Source organism: Penicillium cataractarum, assembly GCF_028827025.1.
Source record: "Penicillium cataractarum strain IBT 29864 chromosome Unknown utg000002l, whole genome shotgun sequence".
NCBI lineage: Eukaryota > Fungi > Ascomycota > Eurotiomycetes > Eurotiales > Aspergillaceae > Penicillium > Penicillium cataractarum.
Genome location: NW_026622738.1, coordinates 2,438,484 through 2,459,724, shown reverse-complemented (window position 1 = coordinate 2,459,724; position 21,241 = coordinate 2,438,484). Strand labels below are relative to the sequence as shown.

General features: G+C 50.5%; 8 protein-coding genes across 8 annotated transcripts; 5 read left to right on the top strand and 3 right to left on the bottom strand.

Moving 5' to 3' along the window:
- Positions 1–3,110: 3,110 nt before the first annotated feature.
- On the top strand, positions 3,111–4,125 carry N7496_002951 (uncharacterized protein; the record flags this gene model as incomplete). Its single annotated transcript, XM_056695882.1, has 6 exons — positions 3,111–3,193; positions 3,254–3,280; positions 3,337–3,571; positions 3,661–3,753; positions 3,830–3,964; positions 4,030–4,125. The coding sequence occupies 6 exons, from the start codon at positions 3,111–3,113 to the stop codon at positions 4,123–4,125; spliced, it is 669 nt and encodes a 222-aa protein (XP_056558094.1).
- A 1,435-nt stretch (positions 4,126–5,560) lies between these two features.
- N7496_002950 (uncharacterized protein) lies at positions 5,561–7,663 on the top strand (the record flags this gene model as incomplete). The annotated part of the gene is made up of 3 exons (XM_056695881.1): positions 5,561–6,382; positions 6,448–6,550; positions 6,612–7,663. The coding sequence occupies 3 exons, from the start codon at positions 5,561–5,563 to the stop codon at positions 7,661–7,663; spliced, it is 1,977 nt and encodes a 658-aa protein (XP_056558093.1).
- Positions 7,664–8,039: 376 nt separating this feature from the next.
- N7496_002949 (OB-fold domain-containing protein) lies at positions 8,040–9,169 on the bottom strand (the record flags this gene model as incomplete). Its single annotated transcript, XM_056695880.1, has 2 exons — positions 8,040–8,800; positions 9,037–9,169. 2 exons carry the CDS (start codon positions 9,167–9,169, stop codon positions 8,040–8,042), a joined length of 894 nt encoding a protein of 297 aa, XP_056558092.1.
- Positions 9,170–9,487: 318 nt separating this feature from the next.
- On the bottom strand, positions 9,488–10,171 carry N7496_002948 (putative DRAP deaminase; the record flags this gene model as incomplete). The annotated part of the gene is made up of 1 exon (XM_056695879.1): positions 9,488–10,171. The coding sequence occupies one exon, from the start codon at positions 10,169–10,171 to the stop codon at positions 9,488–9,490; it is 684 nt and encodes a 227-aa protein (XP_056558091.1).
- Positions 10,172–10,516: 345 nt separating this feature from the next.
- On the top strand, positions 10,517–11,494 carry N7496_002947 (DnaJ domain protein; the record flags this gene model as incomplete). Its single annotated transcript, XM_056695878.1, has 2 exons — positions 10,517–10,664; positions 10,731–11,494. 2 exons carry the CDS (start codon positions 10,517–10,519, stop codon positions 11,492–11,494), a joined length of 912 nt encoding a protein of 303 aa, XP_056558090.1.
- Positions 11,495–12,641: 1,147 nt separating this feature from the next.
- N7496_002946 (universal stress protein family domain protein) lies at positions 12,642–15,112 on the top strand (the record flags this gene model as incomplete). The annotated part of the gene is made up of 4 exons (XM_056695877.1): positions 12,642–13,854; positions 13,915–14,651; positions 14,715–14,776; positions 14,830–15,112. The coding sequence occupies 4 exons, from the start codon at positions 12,642–12,644 to the stop codon at positions 15,110–15,112; spliced, it is 2,295 nt and encodes a 764-aa protein (XP_056558089.1).
- A 960-nt stretch (positions 15,113–16,072) lies between these two features.
- N7496_002945 (uncharacterized protein) lies at positions 16,073–16,483 on the bottom strand (the record flags this gene model as incomplete). Its single annotated transcript, XM_056695876.1, has 1 exon — positions 16,073–16,483. The coding sequence occupies one exon, from the start codon at positions 16,481–16,483 to the stop codon at positions 16,073–16,075; it is 411 nt and encodes a 136-aa protein (XP_056558088.1).
- A 2,257-nt stretch (positions 16,484–18,740) lies between these two features.
- N7496_002944 (cell wall cysteine-rich protein) lies at positions 18,741–21,113 on the top strand (the record flags this gene model as incomplete). Its single annotated transcript, XM_056695875.1, has 1 exon — positions 18,741–21,113. The coding sequence occupies one exon, from the start codon at positions 18,741–18,743 to the stop codon at positions 21,111–21,113; it is 2,373 nt and encodes a 790-aa protein (XP_056558087.1).
- Positions 21,114–21,241: the final 128 nt, after the last annotated feature.

Sequence of the window (21,241 nt, the reverse complement as noted above, 5' to 3'; positions counted from 1 at the left end):
TCAGACCCAGGAAATCATAGTGCGATGGATCTCTTTTACATGCAAACAGAGCCATTGGGTGGACTCGAAAATGAGTGGGGAGAGGGCAGTTAGTGACCAGTTCGTCGGGTTCATAAAGTGGACACCGATTCACCGCGCCCTCCAAGCATCGTCGTCGCTACTCCACATTGCACGCGTTTATTGCTGGATGACCTCGCGGATGTGGGACTAGCGTCGCGCCGTGCTCTCGGGGGACGACGGATGCTCCACTTGCGTGGGCCTCGTCCAGGCCCGTCCCTTTCGTACCCGAGAGCTGTCTCTCTCTCACTACTTTCCCTCGACTCGAGCATGGAGGGTCAGGAAAGGAAGGATCGCTCTTATTCCCCTTTGCCACTCAAGACCCGGCGCTATGACAGCAACTATGTGTACCGTTGCCAGAGTGCCGGGAGGCGCCGGCGTGTTTTGAGGTTCCTGGGGCCTTCGAGAAGGTTGTGCTGGGGCCTTTCTATCACGAACGCAAAAAACGGGCACATATCTAACTTATGATGCGGTCATTGACTTCCTATGGTCACTAGGCAACTCTCTTACACAATTGATGCTTCGAACTTTGCCATTGTTGCTACTACCATGCCATTATTGCTTTGCCATTGCCACCGCCGCGCCTCCGCTCAGAAAGGCAAACCATTGAGGTCACCTGTCCACTACCTCAAACCATTTGTCCAAGAATAGCCTTCAACGGGGCGAGGCAGACTCGCATTGCTGCTCCTATAGCCTTACGCTATAGCTGTTGCCTCGAGTTCTCCATTATTGTTACTATTCTTTCTCGGCTTCTTCTTCTAGGGGCTCCGCTTGGCCCTCTATCTCGCCAAACCCATTCCTATCCCTCGGCTACCCTTGAGAGAGAATCAAAACAACAGACCCTGTTGATATTAACAAGATGTTAGATTAAATCAATGGAGGCAGCAACTGACTACCTCGACCCACAGCAGACGCCGAACATAACAAAGTGTTACAAATTCCACAATTTAGTACATCCCCCTCCCCCTTTCTTACAAGTTACCCACGATCTGGGACGCTGGGAGCATCAGCGCACGTATCAGGGAAAGAACACCCACGTCAAACCCAAACTTCACCCCCCATTTCTCCCGCTAATCGACCCGATCAAGGGTCGCTCATCCCATGATGCCAATGATTTGATGATCCTATCTCCCCCTGATTGACAACTAGCTCTACGGAAAACAACCACGAGGCAATCCTGGCCCCTGGGACCTACCGTTTCTGTAGTCAACCTCCGCGCTAAGTTGTATACGGAGTCGCTCTTCTCATAAATCTAACCATTCTAGCTATTTACAGTAGACTTGCACGACAAAATCCCTGGAACAGCGCCGGGTGCGGTCCGCGGGTCTCCACTATCACTGCGGAAACGACCAACGAGGAGCTCCTATTCGACGCTTTAGCATTTCTGGAAGGTCGGAACCGTGGCTTCTATGGAGAATGACGAGGATGCGTGGCCCCTCCCCCCCCCCCCCTTCTTCTTCCCACTTCCCTATCCCTGGGAATGTTGTAAATATGCCCGGAAATTAGAATCGTACACCCTAATTTACCCTCTCCTTTCTTCTGCCAGTGCCGGGGAGGTCTGACCGTCAACGTGGACCGGCTTGGCTTAGTTTATTTCCGACAGGATGCGCAGCTTGTCGTAGCTTTTTTTGTTTAGGTTGGTTGCGTGGGAAATTGGGAGGGTCCCCCCCCCTTGTGAAGTTTCTGGAAGGTTTTGGCGTACGAAGTGGGAGCCAATCGGGGATTTAGTAGATAGGGGTGTATGGGTCATGGAGAGAGGGAAGTGCCGTTGTGGGTTTGATTTTGCTTTGTTTTGAGGTATTTTGGGAAGAGTTATGGTGCTGTTGCTTATGATGGACTTGTAGAAAAAGGAGTCATGACTGGAATTGGGACGGAGTACTCCGTTGCTCGCCGGAGACCGAGATAGGGGGATGACAATGGTCTATCTCATTTATGATTTGATAGCGGTTATATTATGAATGGAAACAAGTTGACATTATTTATCGGCTATGTTTTGTGCTCATATAGTGCAAGCTCCTTTTGTCTGCTTAGCTATGCTGCAAGTATCAATTTGATAGACATAAACTGGATTATGATTATATAATGCCTTTCAGGAAGAGAAAGAAAGAAGTTTTCTTACTCTTCAGTAGACATTGTACATCTTCTGTCTTTATGTGATTGTTCCAGAAACATCAAAGCATACTTAAACCTGCTTTGTAGTGTTGCTCACTGCTTGTGTTTACGGAACTGATCTATGGCTACATGAAAAGCTTTCCTCGGTTAGCTTCTAGAAAATTCCTCTGCATGATATAGAGTACACATGTTCTTATCAATCACTATTACTTGAGAAGATATACCACGCTTCTCTCACTCTGGTTTGCATAGTGTATGGGATACGGGCTCGCAGACTAGATGGTTATGTTATGTGAGTTAAATGACCAAATTGTCTAGATCAAGACTCTAAATAGCAGAATAGTAAAACATACCTAGCGCTTCTAATCACATATTACGTTCTCTGCAATCAAATTTGGCATGTCGCTCCTGCTTACAACATACATTTCGAGTCTAAAGCTCTCGCATCTTGGGTTTGTATTAAGTAAACCTTCCAGCCCGCGGTGAGTAGTACCATAATTCAGCGAGAGCCATCCAAATACTTCTTATGAGAATTGATTTGCATAATAAGATAACTTCCTCATTCACGATAAATACCATAATTGGTCATATCCCAGGCCAGAAAAACGACAAGTTCCGCTCCGTATCTAAATCGCTATACTTCGTGATGAAGAACAATCCCCCGCTTGCGCAGGTCTTACCATACGACCACACGGACATCGTTTGCCTCTTAGATAAAATCAAATCATAAATTAGGTCCTCGATTTTGTTTACTTCTTGCAATCCGCGAGGTTCATTCTCAGGTACTTTCCTTCCGCGCAAACTGTCGCCGGAGGCGAAGTACCTTCCCACCCTGCACCCTCCTTCACCCTCAACGACATTCAACCCCAATCGCTCGGTCCTCTCCCGGGCATCCTTGAATTTTTCATTCCATAGGTTTACAGGCTATCCAGAATCGAGCTATGGGCAAAATGAGAAAGAAAATCCGCAAACTCACAGAGGGCTGGACGACGCCTGATGGATCGCGGAAAAGGGTCCGAGAAGCGTACGTGCTCCTTGACTTCTGCTTTTCTGAATGACTGGCTGATGAACTGGCCCGGTACAGAAAAGAGTCAAGCCCTCTTCCGGATACGTAAGTATATCTCGGGTCCTATGTTCTGGGCTATATCGACAGCTAACCTATTCCAGCATCACCTGTGCCCTCTGCGAGAGAGATCTGCCACGCGCAAGATTCAGCCATTCGGCACTGCGACGCCTCACGTCTGAAATCCGTCGGAATGGAATGGATGTGTTGAACAACCAGCAGGTTGCTCGCTGCGATGGTTGCGGTACTCAGTCGCGCCCCGAGCTTCATTGCATGTCTTGCAACGAGGTCCGACCAATCGATGAGTTCGCTTACACCCAGCGTCAATATGACCAGCCGGTAAGGTGATTCTTTGACTTGATTTTGGTTAGATTGCAGCTTGCTGATGCAAAGATCGTGGAATTGGACAGGTTTGCCTTCCATGCCAGGACAACTTGCAGCTCGACGAGCGAGACAAGGCTCCCGCTGGACAAATCCCGCAGGATGCGGCTAAACTGCTGTGGGAGGACGTCACTGCAGAGGTCAGTCTTTTTGTTCGTTCCAAAGTATCGATTTGTTCTCTTGTCATAGGTGGTTAACATTATTGTGGTCTTCTAGAATATCGAATCCCCCGTCGCTGCTCCTGAGGCCAGCGAGATGACTGAACATGGGATGTCGAAGGAGTCCAGTCCGGCAAAGCAAGAGGAGACACCGAAGCCGATGAAGCCATATGACCAGAAGCTAGCAGAGGAGGTATGTTTCACCGTTTCCGAGAAAGATAGGTTGTCCTATCGCTAATGACTGAGATGTCCTTGCAGTGGATGTACGGCCTCACCATTGGAGACATGTCCTTTGATGATCTTTTCGAAGATGATGAGGATGAGGATACGTGGACTGGTGCCAATCAGTGGTGATCTTCCAACTTTCTGCTGCCAATACGCGATTGTCCGACACGAACGGTGATAGACACAAGTGGACATTATCATCTACGGAGGATTGGGGTCTTGAAAGTGCTTTTTCTTTTTCCTCTCTCATACAGGGGTCTATTTTCTACATAGGAGATACGAAATATCATGAACATGAATCATTATCTCTTCCTTGGGGTAGAATTTAGGTACACTGTATATCTTGGCATGATGAGTCTCGCGTAATGGAGTTATCAAATATTTAAATCTTATGCGAGTAGCATAGCTCATCTTCGATATCTCATTCTTATTCGGTGCCATCTTTATCATGAAGCAAGGGCGCCCCTTGCGAGAACTATAGACATCCATGGATATGACATCAGTGGTTGGACCCCACTCGAGCCAGCGGTTCACCAGGTTTTGTGTACTTTTATCTCTTTTTGTACTACTAAAAGTAAGGTCAAGTCCGAGACAATCATCAACGATGTTTGATTTGAGCCAGGTAAAGAGTCCTTCAAATTTGATGGTCTATCTGTATCTGGAGTAAGTCTCAAGAAAGTACGAGATGCTGCCAAAAATATATCTTGGCCCCGCGCTAACGCCGCCCGGCTATTCTGAACCTGTGGAATGATGACATCCATTTATCCTGCACAGGGCTGTTACCTACTAACAGCTAAACACAGATCACCACCCGTTCTCATTGATTGGATGCTACTAATCTAACGGAGCGAAGCCGACTGCTCATATGCAGGATGGCCGTCATGACACGCTTTCCACGCTACTCGTGAGCTGAAACGTGGTCGCCCGGCATGCTGATAGGCGTGGAATGCATGGCAATCGACAGAGTCGACATAAATCGACGACATGACATGGCATGGAAAATGGATCCTTGTCGATGGTAGAAATGCCGATCATGACGGGGTTAACCAGACAAGCAAAAGACGAGCGGACCCCCTCTTGTGGCACTCGAATAGATTAAAATGTGCGCCACATTTCAACAAGAACCACCAGACAAGATCGTAGCGGTGACGTCGAGTCTTTGGTTCTTGTGTTCTGGTTGTCCTCCCTCCTTGCCAGTGTCTGTACCTTGAGAAAAAGGAGGATAGTAAGGTTAGTACCCTAATATCCATCTTTTTAGTCAGAAATCATCCAAAACCTGTGACGCCAGACGTGTTGGAGATCGCCACCCGTTTCCCCACAGCCCCCCCCAGCGCTGACAATTTCTCTGCCTGACAACCTCGTTCGGGCGTCTGTTTTGTTTCTGAGCGTTTCTATTCTCTATCTGTCCAGCTTCTGTGTCTCTCAAGTGTCTCTGCTTTTTGCGGCCTTTATCGTGACTCTCCTCAGCGCATCGACGATCTTGTTCGGTGCGCAGAGACTCCCCACTGCTCTCCCCGCTCCTCCCGCTACTCGTCTCTGCCCAAGGGTCTGAATTGCCTCTCCGATGGCTTATGATGGGTACCATTCCTCGGCAAACCCCTATCAACCGGGAAACATGAATCCGAACCTGAACACGGACGCGAACGACCCTCACGGGTACTCGCCCATGCCCCCATACCCGTCGAATAGCTACGAGCCCGACCGTTTGAGTATGCCTCAACCGCAGATGCCCCCGCCCAGCTCGTCCCCTCAGAGTATGGATTCGGATACACCGCGACCGCAGAATTTCGGACCGGGTCATGGATACATCAACGAGGCTGTTCACTCGGCAGTGCACCATGCAAACTCCTCCGAATACTTATCCCCCGAGGTCCTCAGTCAGATTACTGCAACCGTTATCCAGCAGCTCAAAGCCACGGGTCTAGGTAATATCCAGGGCTCTGGCTCATCCGGCGCTCCACCACCTCGCTCGCAGTCGCAGCAGCCTTCATGGTCCGCAGGTCCAGACTTGGCGCCTCGTCCACACTCGGAGTCGCCTCCTAATGTATCACAGCGATTCGACTCTATGCCGCAGGTCAATCCCATGTCCAGCAGCTTCGAATCTACACAGCCATATTCCGCTCCGCCGGTACCACCATCCTCGGGATTCTCGAGCGATACCCGCGATATGCGTCCAACTCCCAAGCCATCACCGGATCCGCTGAGTAGTAGACGTGGATCGATATCCAGCCATGAGAGTCAGAAATTGGAACGGCCGAAACCGCCTTCGAGAGACGCGACAGTTATGGAGATGACCACGCTGGAGAAGATATGGGGGAAATTGTTTGTGGATGGGAAGCCGACAAAGAGGCTGGGCCAGTTTTTGCGAGGAATTGCAATGCATTTGGTAAATATTGAATCTTCGGTCTGGTGCGGCCATTATTCAGGTCAGATAGCTAACTATTCGGCTAGATTGAAGATTACCCGCCGGGAAATACCATCGTGATCGTTCCGGATAAGCTGCAAAAGTTCTATGCTGACACCGATCTTTCGTGGGACCCTTATCCGTGGCAAGGTTAGCTCAATCCGAGATATCGTCTTGCTTTGGTCCAAAACATCTAACATCTCTGTCACAGATATCTTCGACGACCGAACATCATCAATCTCAAGACTATTCCGGGAGATCAAAGCTCAGCACCATCTGGTCCAGCTTGACGATCTCAAGGAACGCCCTGATATACCCGGTCTAACACCCAAAGGCTTCGAAATCTGGGCTACGATTATGATCCAAGCCCATCCGGAGCGCGAATACGAGCGTCTGCAAAAGGCAGTTCTGAATATGCCTATCAGCAACCCGGACGACAAGAAAGAGCGTTTCCCTAAAGAGATTCCACGCAGGCTGTTCCCCGAGGTAGCAGACCTGAAATTGAGAGAGGAAGTCGAGGAGCATATCATGAAACACTGTGGTGTTGATTTGCCCCGTATAACGGACGAGGAGCGCACACAGGCAAATCGCTCAAAGAAACCTGCACCGTCTCACCTCGAACCCTCTCAGCCTACAACTTCCACGTCCGGATCGACGGAGCGATCCCGATCATATGAACGGGGCCGACCCCCTCCTTCAGCATCGTCTTCCTCCGCCGTGATCGATGACGAGGATGAGCCCATCCCATCTAAACCCATTGAGCGTGAGAGAAAACCTTATACGGCTCAACCAGGTGGAGGAAAGAAGTATGAAGCAGGGCATTCGCGCAGTCGCACAGAATCCTTTTCGTCCGGTCGCCCACTAGATGTACCAAGCTCATCCACAAGTCATCGACACTCGACCTCGACCGCTGACAAATTCAATCCCGAATCGCTCTACACTGCTCGATCTGGCTCAGGACATGGACATACACGGCGGCGGTACTCGCGAGGATCGCGTAGCTCGTCACGCGGAATGAGCCACGATTATAGACACTCGGAAAGTGACCTGCTCGGTCGGGATGCGGCCCCTCCTCGATATGGTGGTGTTTCCGCTGGTGACTTATACACGGAATCGCCTACCTCGATTTTGCCTGACGAGGATGTCCGTCGGTACAGAGAGCACCATCGCGGTGGAAGTCGTGCTAGCGAGGAGGACTACTACCGTGGTATGCTGGGGGGACAGGGTGGTGGACCTGTGCATGAGCACAAGCGATATCACTAAGTGGTGGTATCTTGTATGTTCGTTACTTTTGATTCTGAAGCTTGTCTTTTGCGGGCTTTCAGTTCCTGGCACCCTCTGTTTTCATAGCTATTTCGGCTTGGCGTTTTTTGTGTGGCATGAAGATACCCCCCAGTCTCTGGGGTTGACGATGATGACCGACGAACACTGTCTCATGCTTCTTGGCTCCTTTTGTTTGTCATATTATGTTTCTCATATACATCTGTTCTGTTCTCATATATGTTCTATTTCATGTCTCAAAAGCACGCTCATATCCCGTCTTGTATTTAGCGATAAGCTTAGCCTTGCTTTCCATTTGGGAATATAATGACTCGACCGTTCAATGTTCAATATCACATATTTAACTCGCCTTATACCCTTATTCATTCTCGTCGTCATCCGCAGCTAATATCCTCTTCCGCCGAATATCACGCATAACATTAACCCCATCTTCCTTACAGACCACCGCCTCTTTAGCCCTCTTCCTCTCCTCCCTCTCATACCGTTTCTGTATATGTCGATAATCCCTCTCTTCCCGCTCAGCCCTCCTTTTCACCCTCCGCTCAGCCCGTTCCCTATCCTCAATAACCTTGAGATCCCCCCTCTCCGCCTCGGCCCGTAACTGCTCGATTTCCTCATCGAGTATAACCCACGGCACAGCGAGAACCTCGACTAGAAACTGCAACCGCTCATCGACGAATTGCATTTCGGCATTCGTGTCTCGGATCAGCGTGAACCGCTCTAGATTCAATTGCATCGTAGATCGGAACCGGGATAAAGTACCCTTGACTCTGACCGTCGTGCCGGGTCGTAGACAGGTAATGTCGAGGACTGTACGGTCTGTAGCAGAGACGTGCTCTGTCTGATTGACCTGTGCTGTCGTGTCGGTTTGTCCCGATGCGTCCAAGGACGTCTGGGCATCAGCCTCGGGTTTTGAGATAACCGATGCCTGGGAGCTGTCTGGCTGTGTCTTTTCCTTCTCTTTCGGATCAGATTGGAGGATGCAGACGTCTATTGTGGCACCGCTGCTATCGTCTAGCGTTAGGATGGTGCGTTTGGTGATTTCCGTTCGGGCTACGATCACGCCGACGAGGCTGACGAAGCGGATTGGGTGGTTCTTATAGAAGAAGATTGTTTGACCTGGAGGATATTAGCAATAATCCATTTAGAATGTGGTTTATTTGTGGAGAAGGACGAGAAGAACAAGGCGTCATTCGTTACAATAAAGACCCAGTCAAGATCTCTAGCTGGGGCCTCGGGAGAGGCTATCTGCGGACAAGGGTATGCATAAAGAAAGTCCCAACGCGCTAGCTGGGCATATATCTACCACCTCGGAAAAAGCAAAGTGATGAATGAAAGAAATAGTGGGTCCATACCTTCAAAGTTTCGTGGTCTCTGTAGTCGATGGACATCTGCAGCTGCCATCTTCACCCAGGTGAAGTGCGTTGGCGATGCTTTGAAGCAGAACGCGGGGTAGAAGACAGGGTCCGCATCTTGGTATGTCGCCATCGGATCATTTTCTCGTTTGCAATATGGTTTTCATGTAAAGGCTTGAGTTGGATGGAAGGAGGAATAGGGTTTCATGAGTCGCTGGCGATGTCGTGGAGGAGGATGCGCGGGGTCACGTGGGGCTGAGTATATCCGACGCGTCTGACTTCATTAGCGCTGTCACTCTACCATCCTGGAGTACTTTATGATTGATTACATGCTGACCCTTGAATACGATGACTGGCGGGGAAATATAGTCTACAGAGTAGTTTCTTCTGAAGAAACCGATTGTATTGCTGCCAAGGAGCAATGATCTCATTTATTCCTAGGGTCCTCTATCTAATATAACGGCGTCTCCCCTTCCATCATCCTCTTCTTCGGATTCCGCGCAATCTGCTCCTGTCTCCTCTTCTCCTCAGGGCTAATGTCATCTACATTCGTCTCTTTCTGTCCTTCCCCCAACGCAGCCCTAACCTCCGCCTCACCATCCTCATGGCCAGCAGTAGCAACCGTCAAAATCTCCCTCTCAAACCCACCCACATGCTCCCATTCAATCCCCGCCGCCGTCAACATCTTACACCCCTCCGACTCCCCGACAAACGTCCCAGGCTCCTTCACCCCAAAAAACACCTTATGGATACCAGCCCGCCCGCCCTCGCGCGTCCGCGTAATGCGCTGCACGCACGGCGCATTTCCCGACAATCGCTTCCCGCAGGGCTCCATCGTAACGTACATGATGAGCTTTCGGCCTGGTTCGGCGGGTAACACCGAGGCGACTTGGTCTTCGGGGACGTTGTGGACGGCGGCGAAGTTGGCGAAGCAGCATTGTTCGGCGTGGGTGTTGCCGGCGAGTTCCATTGTGTACCCCGTGGAGAGGATTTGGTCCTGCGACCCGGTTGGGTCGTCGTCTTTACGGGAGAGAAGGATTGCTCCGACGCGGAAGTTTGTTGGACGTGGTGGGGATTGTTCGGCCAGGGAGATGCATTTTTGCATGTAGGTTGCGTGAGGGGTTGGGTTCGTCATTGTGGTAGTGGGGGGTTTAGTTCGTTGGACTGCGGTGGTAGTAGAGAAGGGTGTGGCGTAGATTGGTCGACAATTGTAGGTCCTTTGAGGCAATGACCTTTTCGAAAGGTATAGAGAAGTATAGAAGATCGTCGTATGGAGATACAGTTGGGCTGAGATTCAAAAGTGGGATGCTTACAGCTCCCAAACGGAAAGCGGGGAGCTCCAGCAGAACGATGACGGAATGGGTCCGGCGCGTCGGATTCGCGTAAACTTAACCCGCGCCGCTCACCTGCTAAAGTGCTACTTTATTTTTCCAACCAGTCAATATCACCCAATTTATTCCCATTTAAGCACAGATTCTCAATGGCGAAAGGCGCAAAGACAAAAGACGTCGACGAGCAGCCGCCGTCAGTCAAGGAAGATCTTTACAAGATTCTGGGCGTCGAGTCCAACGCAACTCCGGAGGCAATCAAGACTGCTTACAAGAAAAATGCTCTAAAGCACCATCCTGGTAAACCATTATCTCTGAATGCTCTGACAAAATATGTATAGACACCAGCTAATTACTATAGTATAGACAAGGTCAGCGAAGATGTCCGCGAAGAAGCTCATAAGAAATTCCAGCAAATCGCCCTCGCCTACGGTGTCCTCTCCGACGAACGGCGCCGAAAGATTTATGATCGCACCGGCAGCACCGACGAGGTCCTGGGCGAAGATGGCGACTTTGACTGGTTGGATTTCTACCGCGAGCAGCTTTCCGCAATGCTCGATACCCGCGCCGTGTCTGATTTCCAAAAGAAATACCAGGGCTCCGACGAGGAGAAGAAGGATTTGCTTGAAGCCTATGAGCAGCACGAAGGTGACATGGATGGTATCTATGACTCTGTGATGCTGTCAAACGTGCTGGATGATGATGAGCGCTTCCGGGCCATCATCGACCAGGCCATTACCGACGGCGAGGTGGAGAAGTACACAAAGTACACCGAAATGTCCGAGAGCAAGCGCCAACGCCGAGTGAAGCGTGCCCAGAAGGAGGCTAAGGAAGCCGAGAAACTCTCCAAGGAGGTTGAGAATAACAAGAAGAAAAAGGTTGCCGCGGCGGCCAAGGCATCCAAAGCTACGAGCGGAGGCGGTGATGATGATCTGCTTGCACTTATCACCAAGCGTCAGCAACAACGTGGACAGGGCTTCCTTGCTCAGCTGGAGGAGAAGTATGGTCAACCTAAGGGCAAGAAGCGTGCTCCTGTTGATGAACCATCGGAGGAGGCGTTCGCTGCTGTTGGTGCCCGCAAGAAGTCCAAGGATGCGAAGCCCAAGGCCAAGAAATCTGCTAAGCCGTAACTGATTCCACTGTACTGCACTTTCCCACCATGATTTGTATGACGTTTTTTTGAGCGTTTTTCTTTTGTTTTGATGGTATTTGGGTGCTGGGGAGTCTGTTTGAGCTTGCATTTAGTCTGGTCTGATCCACAATCTGATTCCCTTTTTGCTTCTTGAGTACCTGGTGCTTGGTAGTGTCGTAGGAGAAACTCCGTACTTTTTGTTAGTCTTCGTATATTTCTGATTTCATTCCACAGTCTGTATTCGTGAATGTAATTCGCTTTCTTCTCGTCCCGATGAATCTGGTGCTTAGTATGGGATCGGGTCAAACTCCATAGTCCTCAATTGAATGCATTTCTCCAACCAATCCATGGAGATATTCCATTTTCTGTTTTCTGGTGTTTTGTTTGGAATTGCATTCAGCTTGGTTCGAGTCTTTTTGGCGCACATTTTCGTCTGTGGTCGTGCCAATGGCCTATATAGAGCCCGCTAGGATAGTCGCAATGAAATGCGTATATTCCGGTGCTTCAAAGTCATACCCTCGATGGAATAGGAGCCATTGAATCCGATCAACCGTCGCAATGGATTAGGCAAGTGTACGGCCTGTTATCCGGGGCCGCGAAAAGAACTGGTGATCCGCTTTGTCGTTGCCTGGTCGTTGGGTCCCGTTGAGACGGGGTAGCTTCACTTCATAAGGCGCCTTCTTGAACTGCTTTTCTTCTTGACACCCCCATTCAAACGTTTCCCCCAACCTCAATCGCTTCTCCATATTCTTCCAGACGTGTTGGCCATCATCAATCGCTTTGCCACACCCTTCCAGGCGTTGTCCCCATCCTCAATCGCTTCTTGACATCCTTTCAAAGCGTTTCCGACGACAGTGCCGTCTCATTCCAGTCAATCTTCTCATTCTTCACGGCTCCCCGCGTTGTCCCCAGTATTCTGTGCCTGTGCATGCCAGCCGCGAGCTGCAGCCACTGAGTGTTCTGGAATCCTTCGCTTGGCTGACCTAGCGCAGCTGATCAGGGTTCACCCCTTGGGTGCAAAGACCTTATCGTTCATAAGCCGGGCGATCAGTCTCCACATTCCTCTGCCACGGAGGCTTCTCGTTGGCTGACTGGCGTACCGAGCTCCCCACAGGTCAAGCCCGCCGCAGGCGGAACCGCACGAGATGTCGTACCAAGCTGACAGCCGAGTCTCCCCCACATCTTCCTCTTCTCCAGACGCTGATACTGAGACTGAACACGTCGAATACGTTCAACTCCAGGATAATCAGCCTTCCCCAGCTGCTGAGACTGAACACGAGGAATACTTTCAATTCCAGGATCACCAGACTTCTCCGGCTGCCGAGACTGAACACGAGGAATACGTTCAAACCCAGGATCATCAGCCTTCGTCGGAGTCCTTGACCCTACCTTCCCGACCGTGGGGGTTCCTAAGCTTGCCCCGTGCGGTTCAGGACATACTCGTGCCCCCGCCGGTTGAAAGTGGCCATCGTCTTCGCCGATCTGGCTCGCGGTCGAGACGTGGAGCTCGAAGCCCTGTTGAGCCATTCGTTCCGTCGCCGTTACGGATTGTATCGTCTGCCATGTCTGCAGCAAATTCTCCAGAGAGAGAACAGGCTAATACTGAGGATGTTCGGCGTAGATCATTCGATCAGCCTACGCCAGACGACCGTCAAGCTCCCGCTGCTCAGGGACCTGGAATTGATGATGATGATGCCAAGTCAGATATCTCAACAGTTTCGTCGGAGAAGACGGGGTCGAAAAAGAAAACTGCAGGACGAAAGGCAATGGCCGCTGTGATGTCGGGTTTGGAGGGGCGGTTGTTTCCTCGAAGTTTGAGTCGTGGGCGAGAGTCCAGTCGGGGATCGTCAAGTCGGGAGGTTTCAAGTCGCCGGAGTTCCTCGTTGGACTTGCATTCTCCCTCATCCGACGCACGGCTTAGTCGTTCTGTTTCCCCCACCAACCGTTCCTTTCAACCTGAATCTCAACCCATCACCCCCACCACCTCCAACACAGGAAACTCACTCAAGATGGAGAGCACTCACAATAAATCCGACGAGGCCCTGGTTAAACCCTCTGGTAGTATGCCTACCTACGTGAAGCCAGCTGAACATGGCGAGTCTGGAGAGCGCCTCGCGAAGGACGTCTTCGATCGTGACAACAACCTCATCGAAAGCAGCAGCGATGACGACGATGATGAAAGCGACGATGAAGATGACGACGACTATGAGGGTTCTGGAGACGACGAGCCTATTCCCGGAGTGACCTTCGTGACCGTCGGTCGAGGCCGCAAGGACAAGAAGCGTGACGACATCACCAGCATCACCGCCAGCGACTTCAACAAGCCAAAGGACGCCAACCTCAATATCACCGAGCAACGTAAGTGCCCATCACTCTCTACCACCCCGCATTCTGCCGTATACTGATACAATATTTTAGAGCCATCGGCCCCCAAGCACAACATCCCCGGCATGGACAAGAAGCCGCGAAAGTCGGTTCTGAAGACAGTCATTCGTCCTCAGACCAACTACGAGATCCCCACTCCACGCGCCCGATCTGCAGCTGGTACTCCATGCGGATCAGATGACGAAGAAGAAGAGGCCGCTATCAACCGTGCCCAGGGACTCAGCATCTACGTGTCCACGATCGACAACCGCGTGCCCAACCGCTCCATCCGCACGATCGTCCGTGGTGAGTTTGACGAGATCCAGAAGGAAGCCGACGAGGGTCGACGCCGCCAACGCAAGTACCTCGTTGCCACCGATCTCAGCAAAGAGTCTGAGTACGCCCTGGAGTGGACGATCGGCGGTCTGTTGCGCGACGGCGACACCATGTATGCGATCTACGCCATGCATGAGGATGCTGCCGCCTCCGCCGTCCAGGTCGGTGAAGGTGCCAAGGCCATGCAAGACACCATGGCCGTCGTTGGCAGTCAGACCAAGGAGGTCTCCCGTGCCGGCACTCTCAACCTCTTGGGCCGGTTGAGCTCCGGTGTTGCCAGCAAGGCTGGCTCTGTTGATGCGCGTGCCTCTCCAGCTGCGGAGGCAGAACGAGTCCGAGCAGTCGAAAAGATCTCGGATATGTGCATCGGGCTCCTTCGAAAGACGGGCTTGCAAGTCCGCATTGCCGTGGAAGTCATCCACTGCAAGAGTCCGAAGCTGATGATCACTGAGGCCGTAAGTAAAGACCGAATACCTCACCTTGAACTTATATAGCTGCGAGCTAACACTTCTTTCTAGATCGACGAGCTGGAACCGACCCTCGCAATCGTGGGTGCTCGCGGCCAAAGTGCCTTGAAGGGGTGAGTCTCTCTGATCTAGATACTTGGATATTACCGGAACTAACCAATTACAGAGTGTTGCTCGGCTCCTTCTCAAATTACCTCATCTCCAACTCCTCGGCTCCGGTGATGGTTGCTCGCCACAAGCTCCAGCGCCAGCTGCCAAAACAGCAGGCGAACGCGAGACTCGCCAACAACCTCAACCCCTCCAAGAGCCTCTTGGAGAAGCTTGAGGCTGAGGCTAAGGCTGAGGCCAAGGCCAAGGCGAAGGCGAAGGCCACCACCGGGGCCGCGGGGAAGGCGGTGGTAAAGGTGGAGGAGAAGTCGGAGGAGAAGGCCAAGGAAAAGGCCAATTAAGCACGACACATAGATCGTGCTCCAGCATTGTTTTGAAGGATGGGTGACGAGGCACCTATCCTTCTGTATGATTACACGACACAAAGGCATGGACAAGGGGTTCTGTTGAGTATTTTTATTTGTTTTATTTCTTACCCCCATGTTCGACATATCTTGATACCCTGATTGTCATGCCCTGATGACCTCGTTTCATCATGATTATTATGATTTCTGCCTTTCTTTATTCGAGTTTTAGTCTCACTACGTAGCAACCATAGTCCAACGTAGCCAGATACCGTCTTAGGTTCTAGGTAAGGGGCACCGCGCTTGCAAGTATCATTAGTAGATCTTTCGACCTGCGGTCAAGATCAATTTTGCCTGGAAAAGGGCTCCCTCACACAGATCCTGCACGCTTCCCGGTTATGAAGTGGCCTACTATTCAGTAACAGAGGGGTATGCTTATGCACATAATACTGATCATTTACTTGCAACTCATCTTCAGTAAGTTGATGAGAGATTCAAGGGTTCTATTCCCAGAAACGTAATGCGAGCATGCATTGAAGCTGTTGTATTTAACAACATTGCAAATTCGAAGCAGCTTCGAGACAGGACATGGGAGCTGTCGAAGCATGAGCTATCAACTTAGAGTCCTCGATTCTAAAATTGTTCACTACTGTTTAATCTAGTTTATAAAGGAGTTGCTACATTCTGCGTATTGTTGGATGGTAATAGATTGATCGTAAAATGTTATGTTATTTATGTTAAATCACAATTTCCCGTGGCAGCCTCTGCATTCACATAAAGACCCAGGGAAAAATAGCCACAGAAGTAGCTACAAAAAAACCTGAGCCAAGGCTGCCGATATGTACGAAAGTTTCGATATAAGAACGAATCTCATACTAGCCACTGCAAAATATGGTCCGATGCAGAGTGCTAGACTCATTTAGAGGAAGTGCTGAGGCACGTCAGTTTCCATCACACTCAGTTAAGCGAAAGACCTCCCTTAGAGGCAATGGGGGAGGGATTTCTTACAGGGATGATTCCACCAAAGTTGCAGGCCAAGGAAACAACTTGTCCAAGACCAGCAAGGACTCCACCTCGGCCGTACGTAGCAGCATTATCGTCGAGGCACTTGAAAGTGGAGCAAGAAACCGAGCTGCCCGTGTTGCCGGTGTTGAACTGATCGAGCAACCGGTCGATGCACGAGTGCCAGGCCTGAGCTTCAGCAGGGGAGTACTTGTTCTGCTGCTGAGAGTATTGCCATGGCTGCTGCTGGTACTGCTGGGGCTGCTGCTGGTACTGCTGGGGCTGTTGCTGGTACTGCTGAGCCCCGCTGTACTGGGCAGAGGCAGCAGCGGCCAGGGTGGCAATAGCGGCGATGGAGAACTTCATTGTGATAGCTGTTGGATAATTAGAGAATGAAGTACTGGATAGTTTGGACTTGGACGGAATCGTACAGTGTAGATTTGAAAAAAGAAGCTTGAGCTTGCTTGGAGTAGTGGATGATGATTGAGGATGAGATGTCTGTGATGATGGACATTCGAGGGTCATTGACGAGGTATTTATAACATTCTGTTCAGCCAGATGCTTCTGATCAATGGCCATCATCGTCCTCGGTGAGACCGATGTGATCAAGTCCAAGTTTCTCATTGCATAACGTGAAGTCACAGCTGCACCAAGCTACATGGCTCAGCTCGCCACAAAAATGCAAGCTATTGAAGCCATTGAAGCGCTTTATGCCGTGTCACTGGAGATCTTCTGCTTTCCTTGGAAGTTTGAAGTACGTTAATTGCCTTTGAGGTGAGGATATTGCTTCTGTACCATCAGGATTCATCACAATTCCCCCCCTCGAGGCGCCGTGTTGTCACGGTATGCCTCTCCTTGCCGAATTTGAAGCAAGCTCATGCATTTTTGCTGTGAAGATACTGCTTCTGTACGACCAATATTCATCACGGGGCCCATGTGAGCACAATATCGTCCCGGTTCGCTTCTCAGGCAAAAGGATTCTATCTCAAGGCAGGGAATCATGCAGTTTCCAGGACTGTAGGTTTCAGCAAGCCACCATTTGTCTCACCTTGCTCTAGAATACATCTTGACCTAGCTCGTACATCCACGCACCTAAGAATGCATAGCTCCCATTCGATACTGACTGGACAAATTTTGTAGCATTCTACTAGGAAAAGTCTTGACGTACAACGATTATCATTGTATAAAGGAGATTGAAAAATCATACAGATTAAGTACAAACTTGAGCATCTTACGAAGTTGAACCGTTTCAGAAAGACATAACATGGTGGGCAGCTTGGGATACCGTTGGGGATATCATGCTGGAAATCGCCACGGCACATGCTTAGGTGCACATAACCAACAAGCCAGAAGACCAGATGTGACATACGTAATAAAGTTCTGTCACAATTCTGTCATGCTTGATATTGGCATAAATAGCGCACGTAATGTTAGGTGGACGCGGAGTAGGACCATTTACGAGGGCAATTTGGAGGCTGGCTGTCTTGCATAACATGCTTGCCCAAGACTAGGATCTACATAGATGTCCCTGAGAACCTAAAATAAGATCTACTTTACATCTCAACCGCATTTTCCTCGTATTGATCAGTCACTCGGACTTAGCATCCAGCATCGAAACCGAATGATAAGTGCTTATTGTGTCATCTTGCTCCCACTGCAATGGAACCAATCCTGGGCATGATCCTGTCGAAGGACATTGTTTGGGATAGACAGGGTAGAAATTAAGAAATTAATGATCCATTTTATACTATTTTAAGTAGTTCTCTATTCAATTTATAAAGATCCTTCTTACATTAAACTATTACTACTACATTTCCTTTTGACACCACTTTTAACACCTCTGATTAATACCTCTCATTGGTTAATTTATGGAATGATTAACGAAAGAAGAAATCGATCAATCCGCTTACCTTTACTTGTCAATTATCATTGTAAACAAAGATGAAGTTAGCTAGCCCCTCCGAAGATTAGTCTGCCCCCTCAGTGCCCGTTGAGGAGCTGAGCTTCCTGCAATACTGTGCATTAAAGAGAGTTTAGGGGATTCCTGAAGAAGAACTAGGTTCCACTGCGCGTTTGCTGTCACAAAAAAAAGCAAAGGTTCAATTTGCCTGGGGCCCCAGCTTCTGCAGCGTTACACAAACGACCCTCTTGGCCCACCATCGTTTAGAATTGACCTATCTAAGCCTTCGAGTCCCACCCCGAGATCGACCGAACGCTAAGCCATGACTGTTGCAGAACCCCGCAAGGGGCTTTAAGGTACGGCACGGGTATACCCGTCCACCTTGTGATGGGATGGCTGAAATGATGCTCGTTTACGAGGTGCATACTTACTGCATCGACTGCGACCAAGAATGAGCTACCATTTCGAAAAACTAACTATGATCCTTTTTGCTCCTTGCTCTGGTGGTTGCACTGGAAGTGAATTTCTTTTTCTTTTTCTATATCCATTACTGGCATGGGAGGCAAAGTCTTCCTTCGAGAATGGGCTGGAGGACAGCTGATGCTCCATCTGGAGATTTACAGCAAAGAGTTTGTACCAAAATCTTCGCTATAAATACGCCTTTCTAGTCTAGAAAGTTGTCTCTTTGATCAGGGCATTCTCATTTTAAGTTCTTCTGCCATCATGGCAAGAATCACTGCGGCGCTCGCATTTTCATTTGCGATTTGCCTTTCTGCAGCCCAAACCACTCCGGCTCCAAGTAACTACCGAAGGTACACCCTTGACGATATTATTCCCACTACCGACCCAGCTTCTGGCCACGTCAAATGTTGCCCACAAGGAACGGAGTTTGATGGTCAGGCTTGTGTTCTCAGTACCCCGATTTGTCCCAATGGTAGTACCCAGGATGGCGAGACTTGCGTCTTCAAGACAAAGCCATTCTGTGATGCCGAATACGAGTTCAAGGATGGATTCTGCGTCACCGTCAAGCCTCCTGCTTGTAGTGGTAACACGATTCTTAAGTACAACCACTGTGTAGTCGAAGGTTCAGCAGAATGTGGTCCTGGTTATCTACTGCAGGGAAACGTCTGCGTGTCCCTGAAGCCGCCCGTGTGTCCCGATGGCGAGCACTTCACTGGCACCAGCTGTGCCTCTATCCAAGGTCCCAAATGCCAGGATGGAGCCCGACTCGAGGGGGGCGTTTGCGTCGACAGTCAGCCTCCAAGCTGCCCCAAGGGGACCTCTCTCGATGTCGCATCCTCCCGTTGCATATCCGAGTCGGTGCCGGGTTGTCCTGAGAACACCGTCGTCCAGAATGGGCAGTGTGTCTCCAATAACAAGCCCTTCTGTGGTGATGGGGCCGTCTTCAATTCCAAGATCCAACTTTGCACTATCAACCAGCCCCCACAGTGCCCTGCTGGAACAGAGTTGGATGACAAAAAGTGCGTTTACACTGGCCAGCTGGCTTGCCAGCCTGGTACGACTGCTTCCATCGACAAGGCTCACGGTACTGCTCGCTGTTGTCCCCTTGGCATGACCTGGGATGGGAGCGTGTGCTCTACTAAGCCGGTCCAGGGCAAATGCCCCGATGGGAGCGAACCGATCAACGAACGCTGTGAGAAACACTCTAACCCTCCGCCAGAGTGCCCGCAGGGATACAAGCTTGACAGTTCTCGTTGTGTCTGGCAAGAGCCACCGTCATGCCCTCAAGGCTCTCGTTTCGATGGTGGTCACTGCATTATTACTTCGAAGCCACAGTGCCCTCAAGGGTTGGTATTGCTTGGTTCCGACTGTATCATCCAACAACCTCCATCTTGCCCTGATCAAACCAAGCTCGAAGGCAACAAGTGTGTTAGCTTTGTCTCGCCATCCTGCGACCAGTCCGCAAAGTGGGACGGTAAGCGCTGCGTTGTCAGCGGTCATGCATCCTGTGAGAATGGCATCCACAAGGGTGATGATTGTATTACTGGAACGCCGCCCTCCTGTCCTGACGGTTCCACCTTTGATGGTGCGCGATGCGTGTCAAACTCCACCCCCCAATGCCGTCAAGGTACTATCCTCGGTGAGGATGGATCATGCCTGACTCCAACACCCCCTCAATGTCCCCCCAACACCCACCTCCAGAATGGCTACTGTGTCTACGGTCTGCCTGTCTGCGCTATAGGGCAGAAATATACCAACGGACGTTGTGAGAGCGTCGAGTCCCCACAGTGCGCGCAGAACTTTGTTTGGAAGAGTGGCCGGTGCATCCGTATTGACGAGGTACACTGTGAGCCCGGATTCACCCTCAAGGACGGTCAATGTGTTTCCGTTGCAGTCCCTGACTGCGGTGATCTTGTTTTCAATGGAAAGGCGTGTGTTCATGGCAAACCAATCTGTCCAGAAGGTACCTATCTGGATGGAGAACGCTGCTCTTCGGTCCATGAGCCACAATGCCCTCAAGGATTCAAGTTCGATGGAAAGAAGTGCTCCGCCTACCAGACTCCTCAGTGTCCCCCCGGATCTGTCTTCGACAAGGCCACCCAGGATTGTATCTCTACCAAGACGCCCGAGTGTCCCTCAAACCAGAGATTCAATGGCAAGCATTGTGCCATCATTACTGGAGAGTGCATGGAGTTCGAGTACTGTCCCACTGAATCATACGGAAAGGGATGCCGACGTACTCCGCTGGGAGTTGTGTGCGATGGATCTCAATCCCAGGAACGGCAGGATCCAGTTCTCCAAGGAAATCCGGGCAATCTTCAAGGTCAGGGCAACATTCCTGGAGGGAACCAGCAGCCAATTATTGATTCCAACCCAGGCCCATGGCAAGAGCGCCCACAGTATGGTACTGGAAACCAGGGTGGACAAGGCTGGACTCAGCAGCCTGCCACCGGGCCGACATATGGTGGCAATTGGAATGAGCGGCCTGGTCAAGGCAGTCAGGGCAGTCAAGGTTGGGCCCAACAGCCGAACATGGTGCCCAACTATGGTGGTAACTGGAACGAACGACCGGGGACCGGGGCTTCTCAGCCAAACTATGGCGGTAACAGGAATGAGCAGCCGGCGCCGCGCTAAGGACAGTCAAGTATTGGGTTGAGCGGCCAGCTGCCTCTTGAACAACTCGTTCAGGCCAGTAAACCAGGATAAGGTATCCAATGCTAAAGATTAACAGACTGGTTTCTGCAACAGAGGGTCGTTTCTGA